Source organism: Dromaius novaehollandiae, chromosome 7, assembly GCF_036370855.1.
Source record: "Dromaius novaehollandiae isolate bDroNov1 chromosome 7, bDroNov1.hap1, whole genome shotgun sequence".
In the NCBI taxonomy this organism is placed as follows: domain Eukaryota; kingdom Metazoa; phylum Chordata; class Aves; order Casuariiformes; family Dromaiidae; genus Dromaius; species Dromaius novaehollandiae.
Window position 1 is genome coordinate 44,338,293 of NC_088104.1, and position 18,117 is coordinate 44,356,409.

Here is an 18,117-nt window from a genome sequence, read left to right on the forward strand (position 1 = left end):
CTCTTAAGCCACTCACACTTCTACACAGGAGCCAAATGTGGCAGAAAACGATGCCTCTGGCCTCTCTGTCATGGCTGAGACTAAGCTGTTTTCTTGGCAACAGAGGTGTCCGGTTCTGAGTGTGTTGCATCGATTCTCAGATTCAATAAAGTCCTGAGAAATATTACAAATATCAATTCTGTGCTGCAGTGAAGAGGGTGGCAATGCCGCATTGGTAACAGTGCACGGCTTTGACTTCAGCCCTTCCCACCTCCTTCCTGGCACACAGCTTCGCTAGGCAATGAACCACCATGAAAACCCGCTTTGTTCAGCATGTCCTCTGTGTTTATCCACTGCCCGCTTGCTCTGCAGCTCCGGGAGCCATCTGGGCGCGAGCTGTCGCTGGCTGCCCTTGCTGCTGGCTGCCTGCTCTTCCCCCTGCCCTGCCGGGCTGTTTGGTGGCCCGCAGAAATCATCGCCTCCAGCTGTGCCGTGCCTGAAGCTGTAAAGGAGGCTTGGTTGGAAACAGATGTTTACAGCTTTTTTTCCCAAGCAAAATGACTCGGGCTGGGGCACCGTTGCCAAATGATTTCTGTAGGTGGTGGGAAGGACATCTGGGCTCCACGTCCCGCGTGGACGTGATAACTCCGCAGGTGCAGACAGGCGTGGGGCACCTGCTGTCCCCCCAAACCAAAAGGGGGGTCACAGGGACGGGGCAGCCAGCCCCATCACGAGGTGCACAGCAAAGGGACGAACGGCCACGGGCACAAGCCGCAGCAGGGCAAATCCCGAGCACATAGAAGAAAACAAACCCCGTCCCCCCGCCACGAGGGTGGTGCAGCCCTGGCACGGGGCCCCCAGAGGTTGGGGGGCTCCGTCCTGCCCGCGTGCACCCGGCGCCCGGCTCGGGGCGCCCCCGCCTCGGGCTGCCATTGGCGCCGCGGGGCTGCGGCACTGCCCGGGGCGCCGGCTCTCCGCCCCCGGCATAAGAAGCCGGCGGCTGGCCGGGCGCCCGGGCCGCATCGCCGCGCCGCAGCCCAGCCGCCGGCGGGGAGGTGAGCGGGGAAGGGGCCGGGGGAGGCCGAGGCCGAGGCCGGAGCCGGGCTGTGCTGTGCTGGTGGGGGCGGCCGGAGCGGGCGAGGGGGGCTCGGATGCTGCTCTGCACGCCGGCCTCCGTGACCTGCCCCCGAAACAGGGCTTAGCGCGACCGCGGCACCGGGAGGGTCTCAGCCCGAGAGGCGGCCGCGGGGGGGCCCGAAACGAGAGCGCCGGGGCCGGGAGCCGCTCTGCGCGGCGGGGACCAGCTGCCTCCCAGGCAACAAAGCCGGAGGCGGCTCCGCGCGCTCGGGAGCGTTGGGCAGGTGGGTTTGCAGCTCGGCCCTGGCGCGGGGACCGCTCCGTGGGGCGGGAGGAGCCGCTGCCCTGCCGGCGAGCGGTGCTGCTGCGAGGGGCTGCGGAGCGAGCGCCCGCGGGGGGAACTCAGGGCAAGGGGCTTGTTCACTCCCTCCAGCGGCATCCAAACCGGCTGCTGCTCGGGTCCCCCGACTGCTCAGGCGGAGACGGGCCGCGGCGTCGGGCAGCGGAGGCCGAGTCGGGGAAGCCTGCGCCGGGGCGGGGGAGAAAAGCTTTCTGAGGCAAAACCAGACAAAGCCACGGATCGAGGCACAGGAGCCAAAGCAGCGAGGCGACACCGGGTATCACTAAGGCAGGGTTGTCAGCGGAGAGGGCGGCAGGAGGACGAGGTTTCTGCGGCCCTGCTCCCTGGGGCGGCTACTTGCAGGGCGGCTCGGGGCAGTTGACAGGGTCCCGTCCCCGCCTCTCCGGCTCTCAGTGCCCGTGGCCAGAGCCGCCAGCGGTGCCCGGGCGCTGCGCACACGCTCGGGGCCGGCGCTGCGGGCAGGGGCGTCTGTGGCGCAGCCCGGGCTGAGGCGCTGCCTCCCTCCTGCCCCAGGGCCGCGCCACCGCCATGTCCGAGCTGGAGAAGGCCATGGTGGCCATCATCGACGCCTTCCACCAGTACTCGGGGAAGGAGGGCGACAAGCACAAGCTGAAGAAAGCGGAGCTGAAGGAGCTCATCAACAACGAGCTCCCCCATTTCCTTGGTGTGAGTACGGCCCCCGCAGCGGCGCCCGGCTCTGCCGCCTTCGCTCTCCCACGGGGACAGCGCGGGCGAAGGGGTTGCCCAGGGCCTGGGGCGGCGGCCGCGGCAGGGCGGGGGGTCGGGGCCGGGCGCTGGGGGCGTCTCCTGGCTGCGAGGGGGCACGGTGCTGCCCCGCGTGGCCCCCGGGCCCTGCCCCACGGCGCGCCTGCGTCGGGCACGCGTCCGGCGGGAGATGCGGCGGCGGGAGTGTCCTGGGAGCGGGGCGTTTCGGCCCCCGGCCGGGCCTCGCTCCGCTCCTGCCCCCGGCAGCGGCCCCTTCCTCTCCCGCAGGAGATCAAAGACCAGGAGACCGTCGACAAAGTCATGGAGGCGCTCGACAGCGACGGGGACTCCGAGTGCGACTTCCAGGAGTTCGTAGCCTTCGTGGCCATGGTCACCGCCGCCTGCCACGAGTTCTTCGAGCACGAGTGAGGCAGCGCGCAGCCGCCCAGCAGCCCCCGGTCGCCGCAGAGCGACGGGCGCGTGGGTCGCTCCTCCCGGGGAGACTCCGGCAGCGCCTCGCGGCCTCTCGGGGCGCAACGTCCGCTAGACTCCAGCCGCTTCTGCCGCTGCGCGCGCTTCGCGAGCCCAGACCCCCCCGCGCTCGGGAGAGGCTCCCGGCAGGCGCCCGCAAGCCTTCTCGGCGGCTCGCTCCCGTCCCGGCGCTCAGCCCCCCGCGCAGCTCAGCCCCGGCATTTCTCGGCAGCCGGGCTGGGAAGGCGAGGCGTAACCCTGCGGCGGCCCCGCTTCTAACAGCCTGCAGAGCTGGAAGGAAAAGCCCGCGGGGGCCTGCGCCCGGGCTGCTCCCGGGCCCGTGATACACTGTGACAAGGTCTCCCAGAGGAGGGGAGGTGGGAGGGAGGGAGGAAGGAGGGATGCGGCCGGTGCGGCTGCCGCGCTCTAACGTAGCCTAGCGCAGCCTCCAGAGCGCCTGGAAACAGCGGGAATAAAATGCTGTCCTGGTCTTTGGGCTCTCGTGGGAACTGCGTCCTTTCCTCCCAGGTGCTGGGCTGCCCCTTGGCTCACCCTGCGCTGGCCGCGGGTGGAGGGGGAGGCCGCAGCCCGGGGCATCGCTGGGTCTCATGCTGCCAGCAGGCTCCTGCGCCTGCCTCTCCCCCTGCGCATCGACCCTTCGTGTTGTGCAGGGCCCCCAACACCCGGCCCCTTTCCCTGCCGGAAAGTTCCCCCTCCCCGGCATCCCTCCGGCAGGCCCCAAGGCCCAGGGCCGTCGCTCCGCCGGGCGAAGTCACCCGGGAGGCCAAACGAAGGCGCCTCAGCCGGGCCGGCTGCCGTTCAGGACGTGCCGCTGCCGCTGGCGTTGTCCTTGGGCTTTGCATGGAGGAGCCTGTGCAGAGCTGAAACTAAAACCGGGATGATTTCTGTGAAGCCCAGCTCAGAGAAATCTGTAAATGAGGCATGTGGAGCCAGGAGCGGTCCAGACGTAGCTGTACTTGCTAACACCTGACAAAGCTGCTTGGGAACGGCAGGGTCATTCCTCTCTCATTCTCCACTGCGTAACGACTTCACGTGCCAATGATCTCCATTTTCAGATGTGACCGCTGTGCTTTTCCCACCTGCCTCCCCGAGCTACGGAAGGGCACAGCCAGGGACAGGCATGCAAGAGAGAGATCCTGTGCTCAATGTAGCACTAAAGCAATTTTGACAGCCCAGGGTACTCTCCTTTATTAAGACGTCATTTAGCATCCAGGTTACTCCTGCCACATTTTTAACATCCTTATGAGTCCTTGGTCCTGCTCTCTTTCAGCTATTTCCATGAGCAGTTAGGGACCTGAGGCTGTGCATGTAGACACCCAATGGGGACACAGTCTGTCCCAGAGTGCCCAGGGTTATGTAGGCAGATGAAGCTCTCATGACCCTCAGCATAAGGCGCTGCGGGTGAGGCTGTCTGGCAGGTCTCCAAATCCCACCTGCCTTTTTCCATGGGCGAGGAATCCTTCCCCAAGACTGAGCCTTTCCAGTGGCTCCGCACAGCTTTGCGGTGGTCCTCAATGAAGGTGTAACACGTGGCTCGAGCCCTCGCAGAGCTGGTGATACACAAGGCTGGCTCCCTTGTCCCTTGGCTAGCAATGAGAGCAGGAGCAGGGGCTCAAACAGCACATGCACATGCATTTATGGCAATAAGGCTGGTACCATCTCAGGGACCCCGTTGCTGGGACTCCACGGCAGTTCACCTTGCACTGGAGAAAGCGCAGCCGAGCTGGTGTTTCTGGCCAGGGAGGAAGAGAGCTCGGCTTCCTCCGAGAGAGCACCAAGACTGCTAGCGGTGCGGGAGGCAGCGCTCAGGCTCCTGGCGCCTGACCACGGTGTCCAAACTTGGACAAGAGCTACTTACCAGTAATACAGTACCGAAATTTAGAAAGAGGAGCAAGTATGACAAGTGAAGGAGTTTGAAGTGTTTACCAGACTCCAGATTAACTTCCAAAACTGAAGAAGTGACAGACAGGGGAGCAGATTTGGTTCATACACGCATAATTCAAAACATTGCCATTACCTTTTGCTCCAGGTGATCAAAATTTGTGTTTTTAACTCCCTCTCCAGATCTCAGTGATAGGCAAAGTACATTTGCAAAAGGGAACTGTCCCTCTGAATTAGACACAGAATCACCAGCATTGGAGCAGCACTTAGGGACCCCACAAAAACGCTCTTTCAGAGAGAAGAGAATCTGATTTTATTGGAGTGCTGATTGTTGCTAACAGCCCACTGAAAAAATATTCAGTCTTGTTGATTGTTGATGGGATGTGCATTCAGGCTGAGTCATACTACAGCAGAGCTTACGTGCTGACAGCAAGAAAAATAATTTACCCAACACATTCAAGAAGACAAACTAAATATGTTTTTTTCCACAACTCATCAACAAATCAAACGAGGGCTTTTGTTTTTCCAGCCCTCAGAGAAGAAACATTCCTGGCCTTGCTGGATGGTGTAAAGCAATCCCGTTAACAAAGCGCTGCACTGTTGGGCTGCATCTCCCACGTATTGAGACACTGCACTGCAAGTTGCAACGATATCGAAAAGTGCGGGTCCGTCCGGGCAGCCTGAGTGACATACTCCTGCTCCCTCTGTGCACCGAGCTGAGAAACACATTTTGAAAGAAAGCAGCAGCATTTCTGTGAATGATCCATGACCTCAATTTGTTCCCCCACCAGATATTAGATCGTCAGGATTTGCCTACCCTTACTTATTGCACGGTAACAGTCGGGGCATTAGAGTGTATTTTCATTTTTTTCCATTCTGAAATATTCTTGGCACTGATTTTTAACGTTTAAATTCAGAGTTCACCCTGCATCCTGAACAGCGTGGACTTCCGATCTCACTGAGAAGGCAGCTGACCGAGCAGGAAACTGTAAGAGCAAAATGGGAAGATGGAAAAAAACATTAAGGAGAGACGTGGAAAGAATAAAAATGATCCTTAAAAGGCCTGTTTTGTGTTTTCTTGCCCCTGTCATCCATATTTTGCAAAGAAAAATGCTAAAAATAAAGAAGAACTGTTATTTCGGAGTTACCTTTGCTAGCTAAGTTTTAAGAAATGCTAGAAAAAGCAGCACATGCTTTTCACTTCTGTAAGCAAATGTTTTATTGCAGGCGGAGAAGAGGTTTAGAAAAAAGTGACCGGAGGAAAAAATAGCAGTGTATATTATTTTAATAACATGTATCGAAATACAAAAAAGATAGAATTCTCCTCATATAGCACTGGCATAACAGAACTGGAAATAAAACCCAGTATGCCCACCTCCTCCTAAATCACACAATTGGTCACAGAACAAAATCTAAAGACTGTAGCAAAAATTTACATTAGAATTTGTCATGACAAGAAACTGGCTTAGAAACATCTCATTAGAAATATCTGACCATGTAAATATTACAAGTATATTAACCAGCTGAATATAAATACCAGTTTAATATAACTTAAAGAGTTATATCTTAGCATACGCAGCATCCAGTAAATTCTGAAGTGCAAAAAGTCAGAAAATTATTCATTGTAGTTTTGTTAACTGTAAGTTAGTTATTAGATAGAACTCAGCTCTATTAGCCACTAAGATGATTTCTGACCTGATACGCTACAGTATTTTAAATGTGCAAGCTTTCAGAAAATTCCTTTTCTGCCTTAAAACATATAGTTGTGAATACGCTACAGAAATCAAAACCAGGCGCCTTTTCAAAAAAGATCCTTAAAGTGCAAAACATGTGTTTTCACACAATGGCAGGAAAATATAGTTAGTTTAAAAAAATCAAGAACTCTGTACAGAAAATTGGGAACGTGTACTTAAAATGAACTCACCGATTCCTTTTTTTCTGCTTTAATGAATTCCTGGGTAACAATAAGTGATAAAGGCTTAAAGCAGCTTCATAGTACTGTTGCTACAATAACATAAAGCTTATAAAATTCGGTGCAAAGTGCTGGCTCACAAAGATCATTGCTGCGATAAAGGCAGTTCTCTTAATGTTTTCGTCTACTTTGGAAAGATATTACTACTCACTGAAGTCTGACCTAACACATCCGAATAAACTCAAAATATTCTGATCCGACAGCTATCGTTTCATGGCATCCCAATATCATTCCCTCAATATGACAACTGGCTGGCCAACCAATTACAGCAATTTGTTAATTCGGAAGAAGACAAGGATAAAATTCCTTTATTACCACATTTTGCATTCCAAAAATATTAGTTAAAAAAAACCCAAATCATTCTTGTAGCTCTACGACGAGCTGGCATTTTGAATGCTGAACTCATTCAAATTAAGATGAATTACAGATTTTTGACACTTGCCCTCAATAGTTTTGGGTAAGGTGAATAAAGTTGCTCTTTGGCAACATCACAATAAAACGTGCTGCGCTTTAAACTATTTCGTACACAGCATTATCTGGATGCTAAGTACAATGCCTTGTTGCAATAAACAGTGAGAAAAATGGAAAAGGCTCAAAGATGCTATCCTCAGGCTATTTACAGTGCTTTTAAAAACAAACCGCACTTTACAGGATAAATTCGTGCTCGTTTCTTAAACCTACTGTTGGCACCAGGGCAAAAAAAGAAGTACAAACCCATTTTCAGTAGGTGCACTACCCCCCCCCCAATCTTCCATAAAATCTTCACCTTCATTTAAAAGACTACAACTTAATTTGCTCCTCGCGTATAAAGAAACACCTCGTTTTCAACCTCGGTAAAAGCAGGTGCTTTGGCTCATCAGGAACCTTTGGAAGTCTACCTTAGAAAACGCTGCCCACATGAAACAAAACCACCAGAGCTTGCGAACCGCATGAAATCCCTCCGCAGCCGCAGAACATCGGCATGCGATGCTGACGGCCGGGAGCATCGGTAGATTTGTAGTTATCTGCTATGCCAGAGAAGCGTTTGCATTGCGCCGCTCGTCAGGGAAGTAATTCCATTTGGAAACGCTCTCTGGAATAACACTGCTGCGATACGTCCTCCCCTTTCATGAAAATTAAGCCCGCTGCTCTTCCTCCTGCGGGCCATGGTGAGGAGGACAATGAACAGTCCTTGTTTTAGTGAATTCTACTGCATTTCCTCCTGCTCCTGCTCTGGGTCAGCCTGCTGAGGTTGCTCGAGGCTGTTGTCGAGGTCCTCTCGGTGCTGGTGTTTCTGTTCCTTCCTTTTCCTTTCTGCCAGTGCTTTTGCCCGGGTGGTCATTGACCTGGGCCTAGCATCAGGCCTCTCTTCGTCCTGCTGGTGCTTTTTACAGTGTTTCTCAAAGGTGGAAATTTTGGCGTACGTTCGGTTGCAAACCAGGCAGTGGTAGGGCCGCTCCCCACTGTGCGTCCGCATGTGCAGCTGGAGGTAAGAGGACCTGGAAAAGGCCCGGCTGCAGACCGAGCAGCGGTGGGGCTCGCGCGCCTCATGGGTCTTCAGGTGCTGCTTCAGGGAGGATGCCTGCTTGAAGGCCTTCCCACAGGTGGAGCACTTGAAGTTCCTCTCGCCAGACTCGAGGAGTTGGTGTGACACGAGGTGTGCGGAGGAGCGGAAGTTCTTCCCGCACTTGTCGCACTTGTAGGGCCTCTCGCCGGTGTGCAGGCGGACATGGAGGACCAGCCCAGCCTTCTGCGTGAAGGCCTTCTCGCACTGTGTGCACTTGAAGGGCCTCTCACCCGTGTGCACGCGGCGGTGGGTCTTGAGGTGTGAGGCCCGCCCGAAGTGCTTGCCGCAGTCCTCGCACTTGAAGGGCCGCTCGCCGGTGTGGATGGCCTTGTGGCGCACCAGGTGGGAGGACTGGAGGAAGAGCTTCCCGCACACGGGGCACTGGTACTTCCGCTCGCCTGTGTGGGAGCGGAGGTGCAGGGCGAGGTGCGAGGAGGAGATGAAGGCCTTGCCGCAGAGCAGGCAGGCGTGGGGGCGCTCGCCGGTGTGCGTGCGCTTGTGGAGGACGAGCCCCGAGGAGAGGGCGAAGGCCTTGGCGCACACGGGGCAGCGGTACGGCTTCTCGCCCGTGTGCACGCGCCGGTGCTTGGCGAGGGCGGCGGCCTGCGCGAAGGCCTTGCCGCACTGCTCGCAGCCGTGCGGCCGCCCCGTCACCGCCGCCAAGCCCCGCCCGCCCCCCGCGCCCCGCGGCGGCCGGCTCGGCGGGCCCGCCGGCACCATGGCGGCGGCCCCCGCCCGCCTCAGCCCCGCCCCCCGCCAACGGCCGCGCGCGTGCCCGCCCGCCCGCCCCGCGGGTGACCCGGAAGCAGCCGCGCGCGCCGGCGGAGCGGCCGGGGGGGGGGGGTGGTGAGCCGCGCGCATGCGCCGCCGGCCCGGCCCGCGCGGCGGTGACGTCAGGCAGCGGCGCGGGCCCGCCCAGGCCGAGCGGCGGCCATGTTCGCGTGCGGTAGCAGCGGGCGGCAGCGCCGCGGGGCGGGGGAGGGTGCGGCCCTTTTGGCGCTTCAGCCATTAAAAAAACCGCCACCGCCCGCAGCGACTTTATTTACACTTCCATAAGGAAACAAAACAGAAGGTTTTTAAAGTAAGCGTGCTCCATCTGTATCAGCGCGCCCCTCCCTCTCCCCATCGCTGTGCTGCTCCCTGGCCAGGAGCGGTGCAGGCAGAGAGGAGCCGCGTGCATGCAGGCGAAAACACTGCATTAGAGAAGTTACTTTCTGTTCTAAAGGCAGGAGAAGTTTTAACATTCAGCAAGGCACATTTTCAAGAGCAGTTTTGAAATGTTTAATGTGCTTTTTGTTTTAAATCTTACTTTACAAGGCAACTTGTCTCACCAATATCTCAATACAAAAATCTTACAATGCTTTATTGGCTAAAAAACTACAACATTAAAATGGGGGTTAGGTAGTTCTTTCCTTTTGCCAGCTGTTCTGTTATGAGGAGCGTCCTGTAGTTCATTGCTAAAGGTCACTGTACTTAAACAATAAGTTACACAAGTTCTGTACATAATTACAGTTAAGAGTTCCAAGATACATAGCTGTATAATACACCACAGTCAAACACCATGAGGGCAAAGAATTACTATATATGAAAGCTTTTTGTTGAAGAATTTATAGTTTGTTTGAGCAAGAGTCACTTGATGTCCTCCTCTCAGGGGATCCACATCCATCTTTCTTAGGCACTGATCCAGGCAGAATTGCCTTGCAGAAAAACCTGGCTGTTTTGCCAAACTCATGCATTATTAAAAAAAATTCATGTAGCTCAAACCCTTTATTAGCTCTATAAAAATAATTATTTGCTAGACTCGTGCTTATCTTCAAATACAAGTAGTACTTGAATAATTTCACATTCTCTTTCTGAATTAGGTTCACTGCAGTGTAAGATCAGGCAGAAACTTCAAAACCTTAATTAGTCGAGTGCGACTCAACCAATTGGGTATTTCAGCTTGAACAAAAACTCTCTCTAAATACAACTAAAAGATGAAAGTTTGTACCACAGCAAATCCAGCTAACTCTAACACTGAATATCTTTTCCGTGGTGGAAAAGTCACTATTATATAAGTTTTAGCACAGGATATTCAGGGAAAACATATTGTAAGATCATGCTTTGTTGACAGTTCTACTAATGATTCAGAGACTATTGACTTTGGAATGAAGTTTCAAAAACTTGGCTTTATGCGGGGCAATAATTAACAGCTTAATGCTACGAAAACAAGCAACTTTACTATTTAACATGAACTTATGAGAGCAAGAGCAATTAAGCCTCCTGCATCAAGTAGTTAAAACTGGATATTTATCTTTTATTATAAAGTTTATAGCATTGCAGAGTCCAGCATGGCACTGTAAGTAACCGTGTTACAGATGCAGTATTTGTTTTTGCTTGGTACGAAAAGGCTGAACAGCAGCATAATTGTTGTAATATTGAATCCAGGATTGGAATGAATTGTTTTCTTCTGAATGAGGATGAGTCAGTGATTTAAAATAAAAGGCTGCATTTTTAAACCTCAAATATGTGCAAATTCCTTTCAGTACAGTAGAGAATCTGGTAGAGATGCGTGCAATCTTGGAAGTTATGTGCCAGCACAGTTGCCGCCAATATATTGCAAACAAGCACACGGAGAGTTAACTCCAAATGGTTACTCACAACTTTCAGTATTATTTGCAAGAGTCCTCCTCACAGCTGGTGTTCTCTCCCCACCCCACTTTATGTCCTTTTATGCAGTGCATCAAGATATTGACATTCATAATTATTGTAAAAAAAATTGGTCCATGATAGTTCTATTAAACTTCCTTCAGGAATTCCAGTAAATTCTCCATCCTAAGACAGCTGTAACTGTTGTAATGGATTTATGAAAGCAAACGCAATCTGAGAGATGAAGGCCCATGAAGATTAGTATCTCCATTCTCCTAAGGTCTTCAAAAGCTTTTAAAAAACACAAACTGATTCAGATGCCATTTAGAAAGTCTCTAGATTTTGGTGCTTTAGCCTTGGTGTGATTTTGTGTTTTCACATGTTGTAGGCAACATAAATAGGATCCAGCTGGTCAGCTAAAAATCCATCTCTCAAGTGCATTCGTTGCTTTTCACCACGGGAATTGATAGGAATAACACCTGGGTCCACAATGACTACAACACCGACTATAAGGTAATGCTCTTCGAGAACGACATTTGTTACCAGTGCAACCAAGTCCAATGCTTCTTGTTCCGAGCCTTCTAATTCCACAACCACCACAAGCAAGTTGGTCCATGTAAATACAGCACTGTTGGTTTGATACAAATATTAATTGTGAGAAAAAAATTCTGTAGTCATAGGAATTAGTCAAAGAGAGACTCACTGGAAGTAAATCTTCCAAGGACTTGAACAATATAACAAATGGGAACAAATGATTTAAGTAATAGCAATATAAAAATACTCAAAAGTCATGAGATATCAAAGCTGTAATTCCACAGGATATTCTTTACCATTTGTTTTTAAATTACCATATACAAAATATAAGTGGTTCTTTTTCTCTTAAATGCACAGTCATGTATTTAAAAGTCCTTTGCACTTGTGCATTAAAATAAGAACCACTAAAATTTCACATTCAGTGTCTGCAGGCTTGATATTAACGTACCTTTAAATTTCTCCAAAGATTTTCAAAGAAAAAACAAAACCTCCTCATTTAATAATTACAGCAACCACTCTGGGACTAAAGAGGACCTATCACCAAACGGCATATATCATCCACTAGTACAGAATGAGAATAATGTATGTCAGAACATACCATTTACACAATCCCGAAGATACCTCTACCACAGCCAAGTGTGCACATTCTGACAGCCATGGAAATCCGGACCACAAAGTGCCCTGTTACCCTGCTCACATCCTGCCCTCCCCATCTTTCAGACTATGAAAATCAAACTCTGATAAAGTTGTGGGGGTTTTTTTGTTTTTTTTTTGAATGGTGGTGTGGGAAGGAGGGGAGCTTGTTTTTCAGTTACTCTAACAGCAGTAGGTTCTAAAGCCAAGTTTGATAAATTCACTCTTTACAGCAAGCTGTCAATCTAGCATGCTGTTCTGCAAAAACAGGACTTCTAGTGCTTCCAAAGAAATAAAAGGATAGAGAGAAATAATTCTAAGCCTCTTACCATTCTGCAATGCTTTTATGTGCTCTTATTACAGAGGTCTCTATATCAATGGGATGATACCTCATTCCTCGGAGCTCCAGTGTTTCATCCAAAGAGCCTACCACGTACAGGGCATCATGCCTCTCTGAAATATAGCACAGACATTCAGAATATCATCAGGTCTGAAGAACAGACATCTTCACTTGTATGCGTTTGTTCCTAGCATTCTGTGAATTTCATGGTACTTCCTGGGAGAAACAGTCTGTAATACACATCAAGCTCTACCATTTGGAAGGAAAAGATTAACAGCTCATTTAGCATTTCCTTTTACTGTCTTAAAAAGCAAGAGAAACAGGACTGAAAAGAATTTTTGGGTCATCCAGTTCAGCCCCCTCTATTACATACAAAGCATAATGTAATTCCCCTTCCTAAAGTCAGTCAAAATCCACTGTTAAAACATCTTTTTGTCCCACTATTCTTACTGAAGAACTTTCCTCCTCTTATGGATGGAAACATTCTTCCAATTTTCAAATTTAATTCACTTTTTACCTGCTTCTACCCACTTGTCCTCATGCCAAAAACATTCTCCTGTTCTTAAGCTCCCCAAAATTAATGCAGAGAGAACAAGTCTATTCCCTCCTTAGCCTTGGTTAAGTAAGAGAAGCTCTCCTAGACCCTTCTTGCAGGACATGCTCTCCACATGGCCCTGTTTGTTCCGTAGCTCGGTTCTGTTTGAATTCACTTTTTTTCTGCACCTATTTTAGAAACCTGCTCAATTGTGTAACTTGAAGTTAAAAGCATGCTGGGAAGCAGCAGTATATTTCATGCATACTTGCAAATAGTTATCATACATGGTCTCTCTAAACCACTATCAAATTAAGGACAACTGGCATTGTTCCACAGTGAAAAAAATCTCTATAAGTGATTTTTCAAAAAGCTACAAGGCACAAAAAGTTACTATAATAATCTGGTTCCTTGTCATCTGTCACTTCTCTTTTTTGTGCGTGAGAGTGTCTGCTCAGAGATTCCAATTTCTGTAAGCTACCAGCTTTCTCAAGAAGAGGGAGCCATTTCATTTCAAACAGTGACTGAAGGACAATTGTGCCAAAACATCCTATGCAGAAGCTTGTGCTAAACAGCAGTACAACGTGCATAGGAGGTTAAGCAACTGCCCCAGAAAAATCTGAGTGGGGAAAGCAAGGAAAGCGGAGAGCACCCTGGGTGAGTCTTTTCTAACATGATCTACCAGCTTTTAAGGGGAAGGTAACATGCAATAAACACTTTTTGCAGGGAGCTGGATCCACCTTATGATCTGCTGAGACTGCATCCCTCTGATGCTTCAGGAACTCAGGAGAAGCAAGCCAACATAGTACTGCTCCGTTTATTCAGTTGTTGCATGGGTGGAGGCCTGGTGCCAAGAAGGGACCATCCTGCCTAATGGTTATAGCTGTGGGTGGATACCACGACTCTGATGCAGACTGTTCCTTCACTAGAGCGTACCCCCTACGCTCTGATGGCACTGACTGTGGAAGAGGGAGGTCTGCACGAAAGTACTCTGGAGGAGATGGAACTTCGTCTGCCTAGTGATTAAGTGAGCTGCAGGGACTTCTCCAGCAGGAGTGACAGCACCCACCTTACTTGTTCTGAGAGCCCAGGGCAGACTGATTAGCACACCAGAACAGCAGACTGGAGCAGGTCCTTCTCTTAGTGACTGATACAACAGAGTTACATCACAGACCATTTCTGAATCCTGGAGAACTGGTATCCAATGCAACAGATGGGGCAGCTCCTCAAAAGCCTGGGCTATCAACAAATCTCTCTCCTTGCCCACTCTGTCTCCTTCACATAGTGGAGAACTAATGGTAGAATGGAAGTGCGTGGCATCCCACAGACAGTTATATTCCAGAAGTAGGAACACTGTTTTCCTATCTCGTATAATGACTGATTAGACAAAACGTAAAAGGTGTTTGTGACCCCTCTACAGTTAATTATCCAGTGACAGACACACAGACATATCCACTGTAGATACCACTATTCACTTAAGCCTAATCACAAGTTACAGTAGATATATTGCTAATGAGTGATAAGCATTCAAGCTTAGGATGTTTAGAGATTACTTTTTTTAAATACATGATGATCAAGAGTTATGCCTATTCCATATTCCAGCCCAACAGAAAAAGGAGCAGAGTCTTTCCTCCATGTACTTAAATATCTCAAATTCACTTCTGAAGGGCTGGGAAATCATTGCTATTTGTGCATGTCCTAAAACCACAGCATGAACTGGCATTATTAGTATTCTCTAGATCAGCACTGAAATACTGCATTTTTGTCAGTAAGGAAAAAGGCACAGGGGAGAAGTAAGTAGAGAGGCACTAATGCTTTAACTGATGTGCTCATGGCATTTTGTCAAAGTGGAAATAGAGGATGAGGATCCTGTTTTCTAAAGCTCTCAAAAGGGCATTATGAATTTCCCATTTTGCATGATTGCCAAGTATCATCATAATCAACAAATATATACAGAGTAAGAAAATGTTCCTTTTACCTTCAGCACTTATCTTTTATGGAAGCTAGTAAAAACTTGCAGGATGGCTTACTCTTTGCTAGCTCAGTTACTCCAAACAGTTTTAAACAAATGCTTCTGTATTTTCTTTATGTTTTCTCTCACCTCCACTAGCATCAGTAAGTTCTGTTCTGCGCAGGAAGCCAAGGTATCCAGTCCGTGCCCATACAGTCTGAGTGTCTCCAAAACTCAAGCGAGCAGTAAAGTGATCAGCGTGCAGTGCTTCCTCTCCATACACTGTGTAGTAACCAGTAGCATTATGTGGACTACTCACCCATATCTAGGGGATAAAAAAAATGACAGAAGGGAGCTATTCCCATATAAACATAGGTTATTTTGCCAGATCCAGGCAGCATAATTTCTTGATTTAAGAAAATCTGTTCCACTGACAATTTTGCTGTTCCTAAAATGACAGAAGTTATTTTATAACAGTCATTAACTTCTGCCCAATAGAAAATGACTAGGAAAAAGGACTAAAAAGTGAGTTTTCTATACGTGTAACTCAGTAAAGAGGAAAAATGAACTAGGCATTTGGCTCACTGGAAGGGAAAACTTTTTAACAAAAGGTCTTCTATTAATAGATCTTAATACACTCAAACCCAAATGCATATAGAACAGAGATTAAACCAAGCAGCAAATTATCTCAGTGCTGTTCTCCACTGGTGGAATACATAATGATAACAAGATAACAAGATATTCACTGCATTTTCTAGCTGCCAATCAGACACAGACTAGTCAGCTGGTACCACCACTTGGCATGCAATATTTTGGCAGAGGAGGGAGCAAACTTTGCAGACATTCACAAAAGCATGCAAATGTTTTGTGCTTCTTTGTGACAACTTCAGCTCTGTATAATTCATTTGCTTGCCACATTAAGGTGATCATAGTTGCCCCACTAAGAGACAGGCATTTACGCAATGTGATTCATCTATATATTAAATCACTGCTGATAAATAAAGTACAAGAGCATCAACGTTTTACCTCTCCTAAATGCGAGTCTCCCAGAGGTCCCTTGGTTTCTGTGTGTGCTATGATAACTTTTACCCCTGGAAGAATCTGCAGTAGGAAGCAAATGTTTAAAACAGAAGTTAAAAGTTGAATTCATCAAAGGAAAGGTAAGTTAATAATGCAGTGCCATAGCAGCCAGCAGTCCCCACAGTTCTTCCCTTTCTACTCCCCTCTGCTCCATAGATACCAATCATCTTTTCCAACAAAGATGCTTAATCATTTAAACACCGAGTGGCTCTTTGCAGCTTGTACTTAGCTTTGAAGTTGATACCTGTCACACCTGAAAACTGCCTTCTGTGTGGAGGCCTATGATTTTTCCAGCTGTATCAACAATACATCCTGTTACTTCACTTTAGGAGCTTTGTTTCATTTTAACTAGCTGTTCCTTTTTATGCTCGCGCGCGCGCTCTCTCTCTCTGTCTGTCTGTCTCTCTGTCTCTCTAGCGCCTCTCCCAGATATACTGGGATTAGTGAAGCATATACAGCCTCTCACTGCACAGACTCTGTACTGAGCTCCAACAGAAGCAGCTCACCACGCAGATAACGCTAGAGAGGGGATAGGACTACTTGGTGCTTTCTCAAGTCTGGATAGCTCCATGTGCAAAAATAAAACAACTCATGAGATAGTTGGATGCTGCTTTACTCTAATGCTCTCTAAATCTCTCACCTTTCCAGACTCCATAAGTGGCAGACTGTGTGGAGAACCTCTCTCTACCAAACGTACCCTGAGAAAATAAAAGAAGAAATTTGTACAAAGGTTTATGAAGTACAATGAAGTTAAATATGTGTATCCAGTGTTATCCTTTTCTTGGCTGCACTAACCAAGCTGTTATGGTGGCAGCTGCTTGTGCTCAGTTATCCACAGTGCAGTTAGACAGTTAAAAGAGTTTCTAGCTGACTTCAGGACCTCCATGTTGGTGTTCCCATATATCACTTTTTTTAAGAAAGGGAAATTCATCTCTCTGAAGGGGATGAATGACATTCCAACAGAGCTCCAAGGTGGCAGTTCCAAGTGTATTTTAAATTTACCTTCACTGTTAGACTCTCCATGGCAGAATCTCAGTTAGAATTACAAACAGTGAAGAGCAAGCCAGCCTAAACAGAGTCAAGTGATGCTAGGCAGTTCATTAGTAACATAACTTACACAGTAAATGTGTCAAATACAGCACATGCTGAAGGAGCAGGGAATGCAGCAGGAAAGGTGTTACAAGAAAATAGGCTCCTTTCATCTCCTTATATATTACTTAACATGACACCATCCCAACAGCCATAGGCTAGAGTTTACTCTAACACAGTGGGAACTTTGAGGCTATAGCCCAGCTTAACTATAGCAAGAATATACCCCATGCAAATAACAGTGATATATTAAATAAGGAGAAAGTAACTGTAATTTACATTGATCTGTTCAAATGCCAAATCAGGATCATGGGAAGGACCTTTCAATAACCTGACTTCCAACAACTGAGATTTAAACATGCAAAAATTAGAGAAGATCAGTAGTCACAAAAGCTATGGGTTAACAGAAGCCACTGATTTAACACTGTCAATACTTGTTGCCTTTCCTTTAGTTTTTTTTAATGGTATTATGTTACTTTAAATAAACACAGAAACAAATACCTACAAACATATATACATATATACACACATATATACATATATATGAATGAATCCTACTAAAATTACAGCCTGAACTGTTACTGCTAGCAGTTGTATCAACCAAGTTAACTAAGAGGCAAGATAACAGAAAAATCACAACTACAGAATAAACTCTGATGGGAAATATCCTCGGCAAGTTTGCAGAAGACACCAAAGTGGGGTGTCAACCAAAAGCTGATAGGCTATAGTGCAAGCCTGACATTCAGAGAAACCTGAGAAGGCTGAGGGAATTCAGTTGGTTTGGCCTGAATAAAAAAGTCTAGCAGGGGATCTAATTGCAGTTTTCCACTACCTAAAGGATTATTACAGAGAGGATGGAGCCCGATTTCGCAGACTTGCGCACCAAAAGGACAAGAGGGCAGGAACGTAAGCGGCTAGAAGGGAAACGCTAGTAAGGAAAACTTCCTCCCCAGACCAGGGGACACACCTTCATAACAGGTACCCAAGAAAGGAAGAAAATGCCCATCCTTGGAAATCTTCCAAACTTCACTGGACCTGGCCTAGAGTAACCTGATCAAGCCTTGAAGTTGGCCCTGCCTTGAGCAGGAGGTTGCGTGAGGGACATCCAGAGATCCCTCTCCACCTAAATCTTTCCGTGATTGTGACTAACCAGCCAATTGGCAAGTTGCCATTTGCTCGCAGGTACAGTTAGGTAAGAAGCAGCTAATGAATCTAGATTATATGTGATTTTGATGAATAGAGAGGAAGTGAAGTGAGGGTCTAGAAAGGAAGAGCAGAACAAGTGATGGAGGGGATGCTGGAAAACTTCCAACACAA

General features: G+C 48.6%; 3 protein-coding genes across 4 annotated transcripts in view; 1 reads left to right on the forward strand and 2 right to left on the reverse strand.

Annotated features, from left to right (window-relative positions):
• The first annotated feature begins 896 nt into the window (after positions 1-896).
• On the forward strand, positions 897-2,578 carry LOC112987485 (protein S100-B). Its single transcript, XM_026107413.2, has 3 exons — positions 897-1,034; positions 1,931-2,083; positions 2,411-2,578. The coding sequence occupies exons 2-3, from the start codon at positions 1,946-1,948 to the stop codon at positions 2,549-2,551; spliced, it is 279 nt and encodes a 92-aa protein (XP_025963198.1). The 5' UTR covers positions 897-1,034; positions 1,931-1,945; the 3' UTR covers positions 2,552-2,578.
• A 3,184-nt stretch (positions 2,579-5,762) lies between these two features.
• On the reverse strand, positions 5,763-8,755 carry LOC112987508 (zinc finger protein 239-like). Its single transcript, XM_026107444.2, has one exon. The coding sequence runs from the start codon at positions 8,731-8,733 to the stop codon at positions 7,654-7,656; it is 1,080 nt and encodes a 359-aa protein (XP_025963229.2). The 5' UTR covers positions 8,734-8,755; the 3' UTR covers positions 5,763-7,653.
• Positions 8,756-9,270: 515 nt separating this feature from the next.
• Positions 9,271-18,117, reverse strand: part of DIP2A (disco interacting protein 2 homolog A) — a 129,295-nt gene continuing 120,448 nt past the window's right edge. Inside the window, exons 34-38 of one of the 2 annotated variants that reach the window (XM_026107421.2) lie at positions 16,352-16,409; positions 15,658-15,732; positions 14,782-14,956; positions 12,138-12,261; positions 9,271-11,269 (exon numbers count right to left, since the gene is read on the reverse strand). In XM_026107421.2, the coding sequence (XP_025963206.1) occupies positions 11,017-11,269; positions 12,138-12,261; positions 14,782-14,956; positions 15,658-15,732; positions 16,352-16,409 (685 nt within the window). In that variant the 3' untranslated portion in view covers positions 9,271-11,016. Of the gene's footprint in view, positions 11,270-12,137; positions 12,262-14,781; positions 14,987-15,657; positions 15,733-16,351; positions 16,410-18,117 lie in introns of those variants that run through there. The other variant, XM_064515426.1, reaches the window with a different exon arrangement.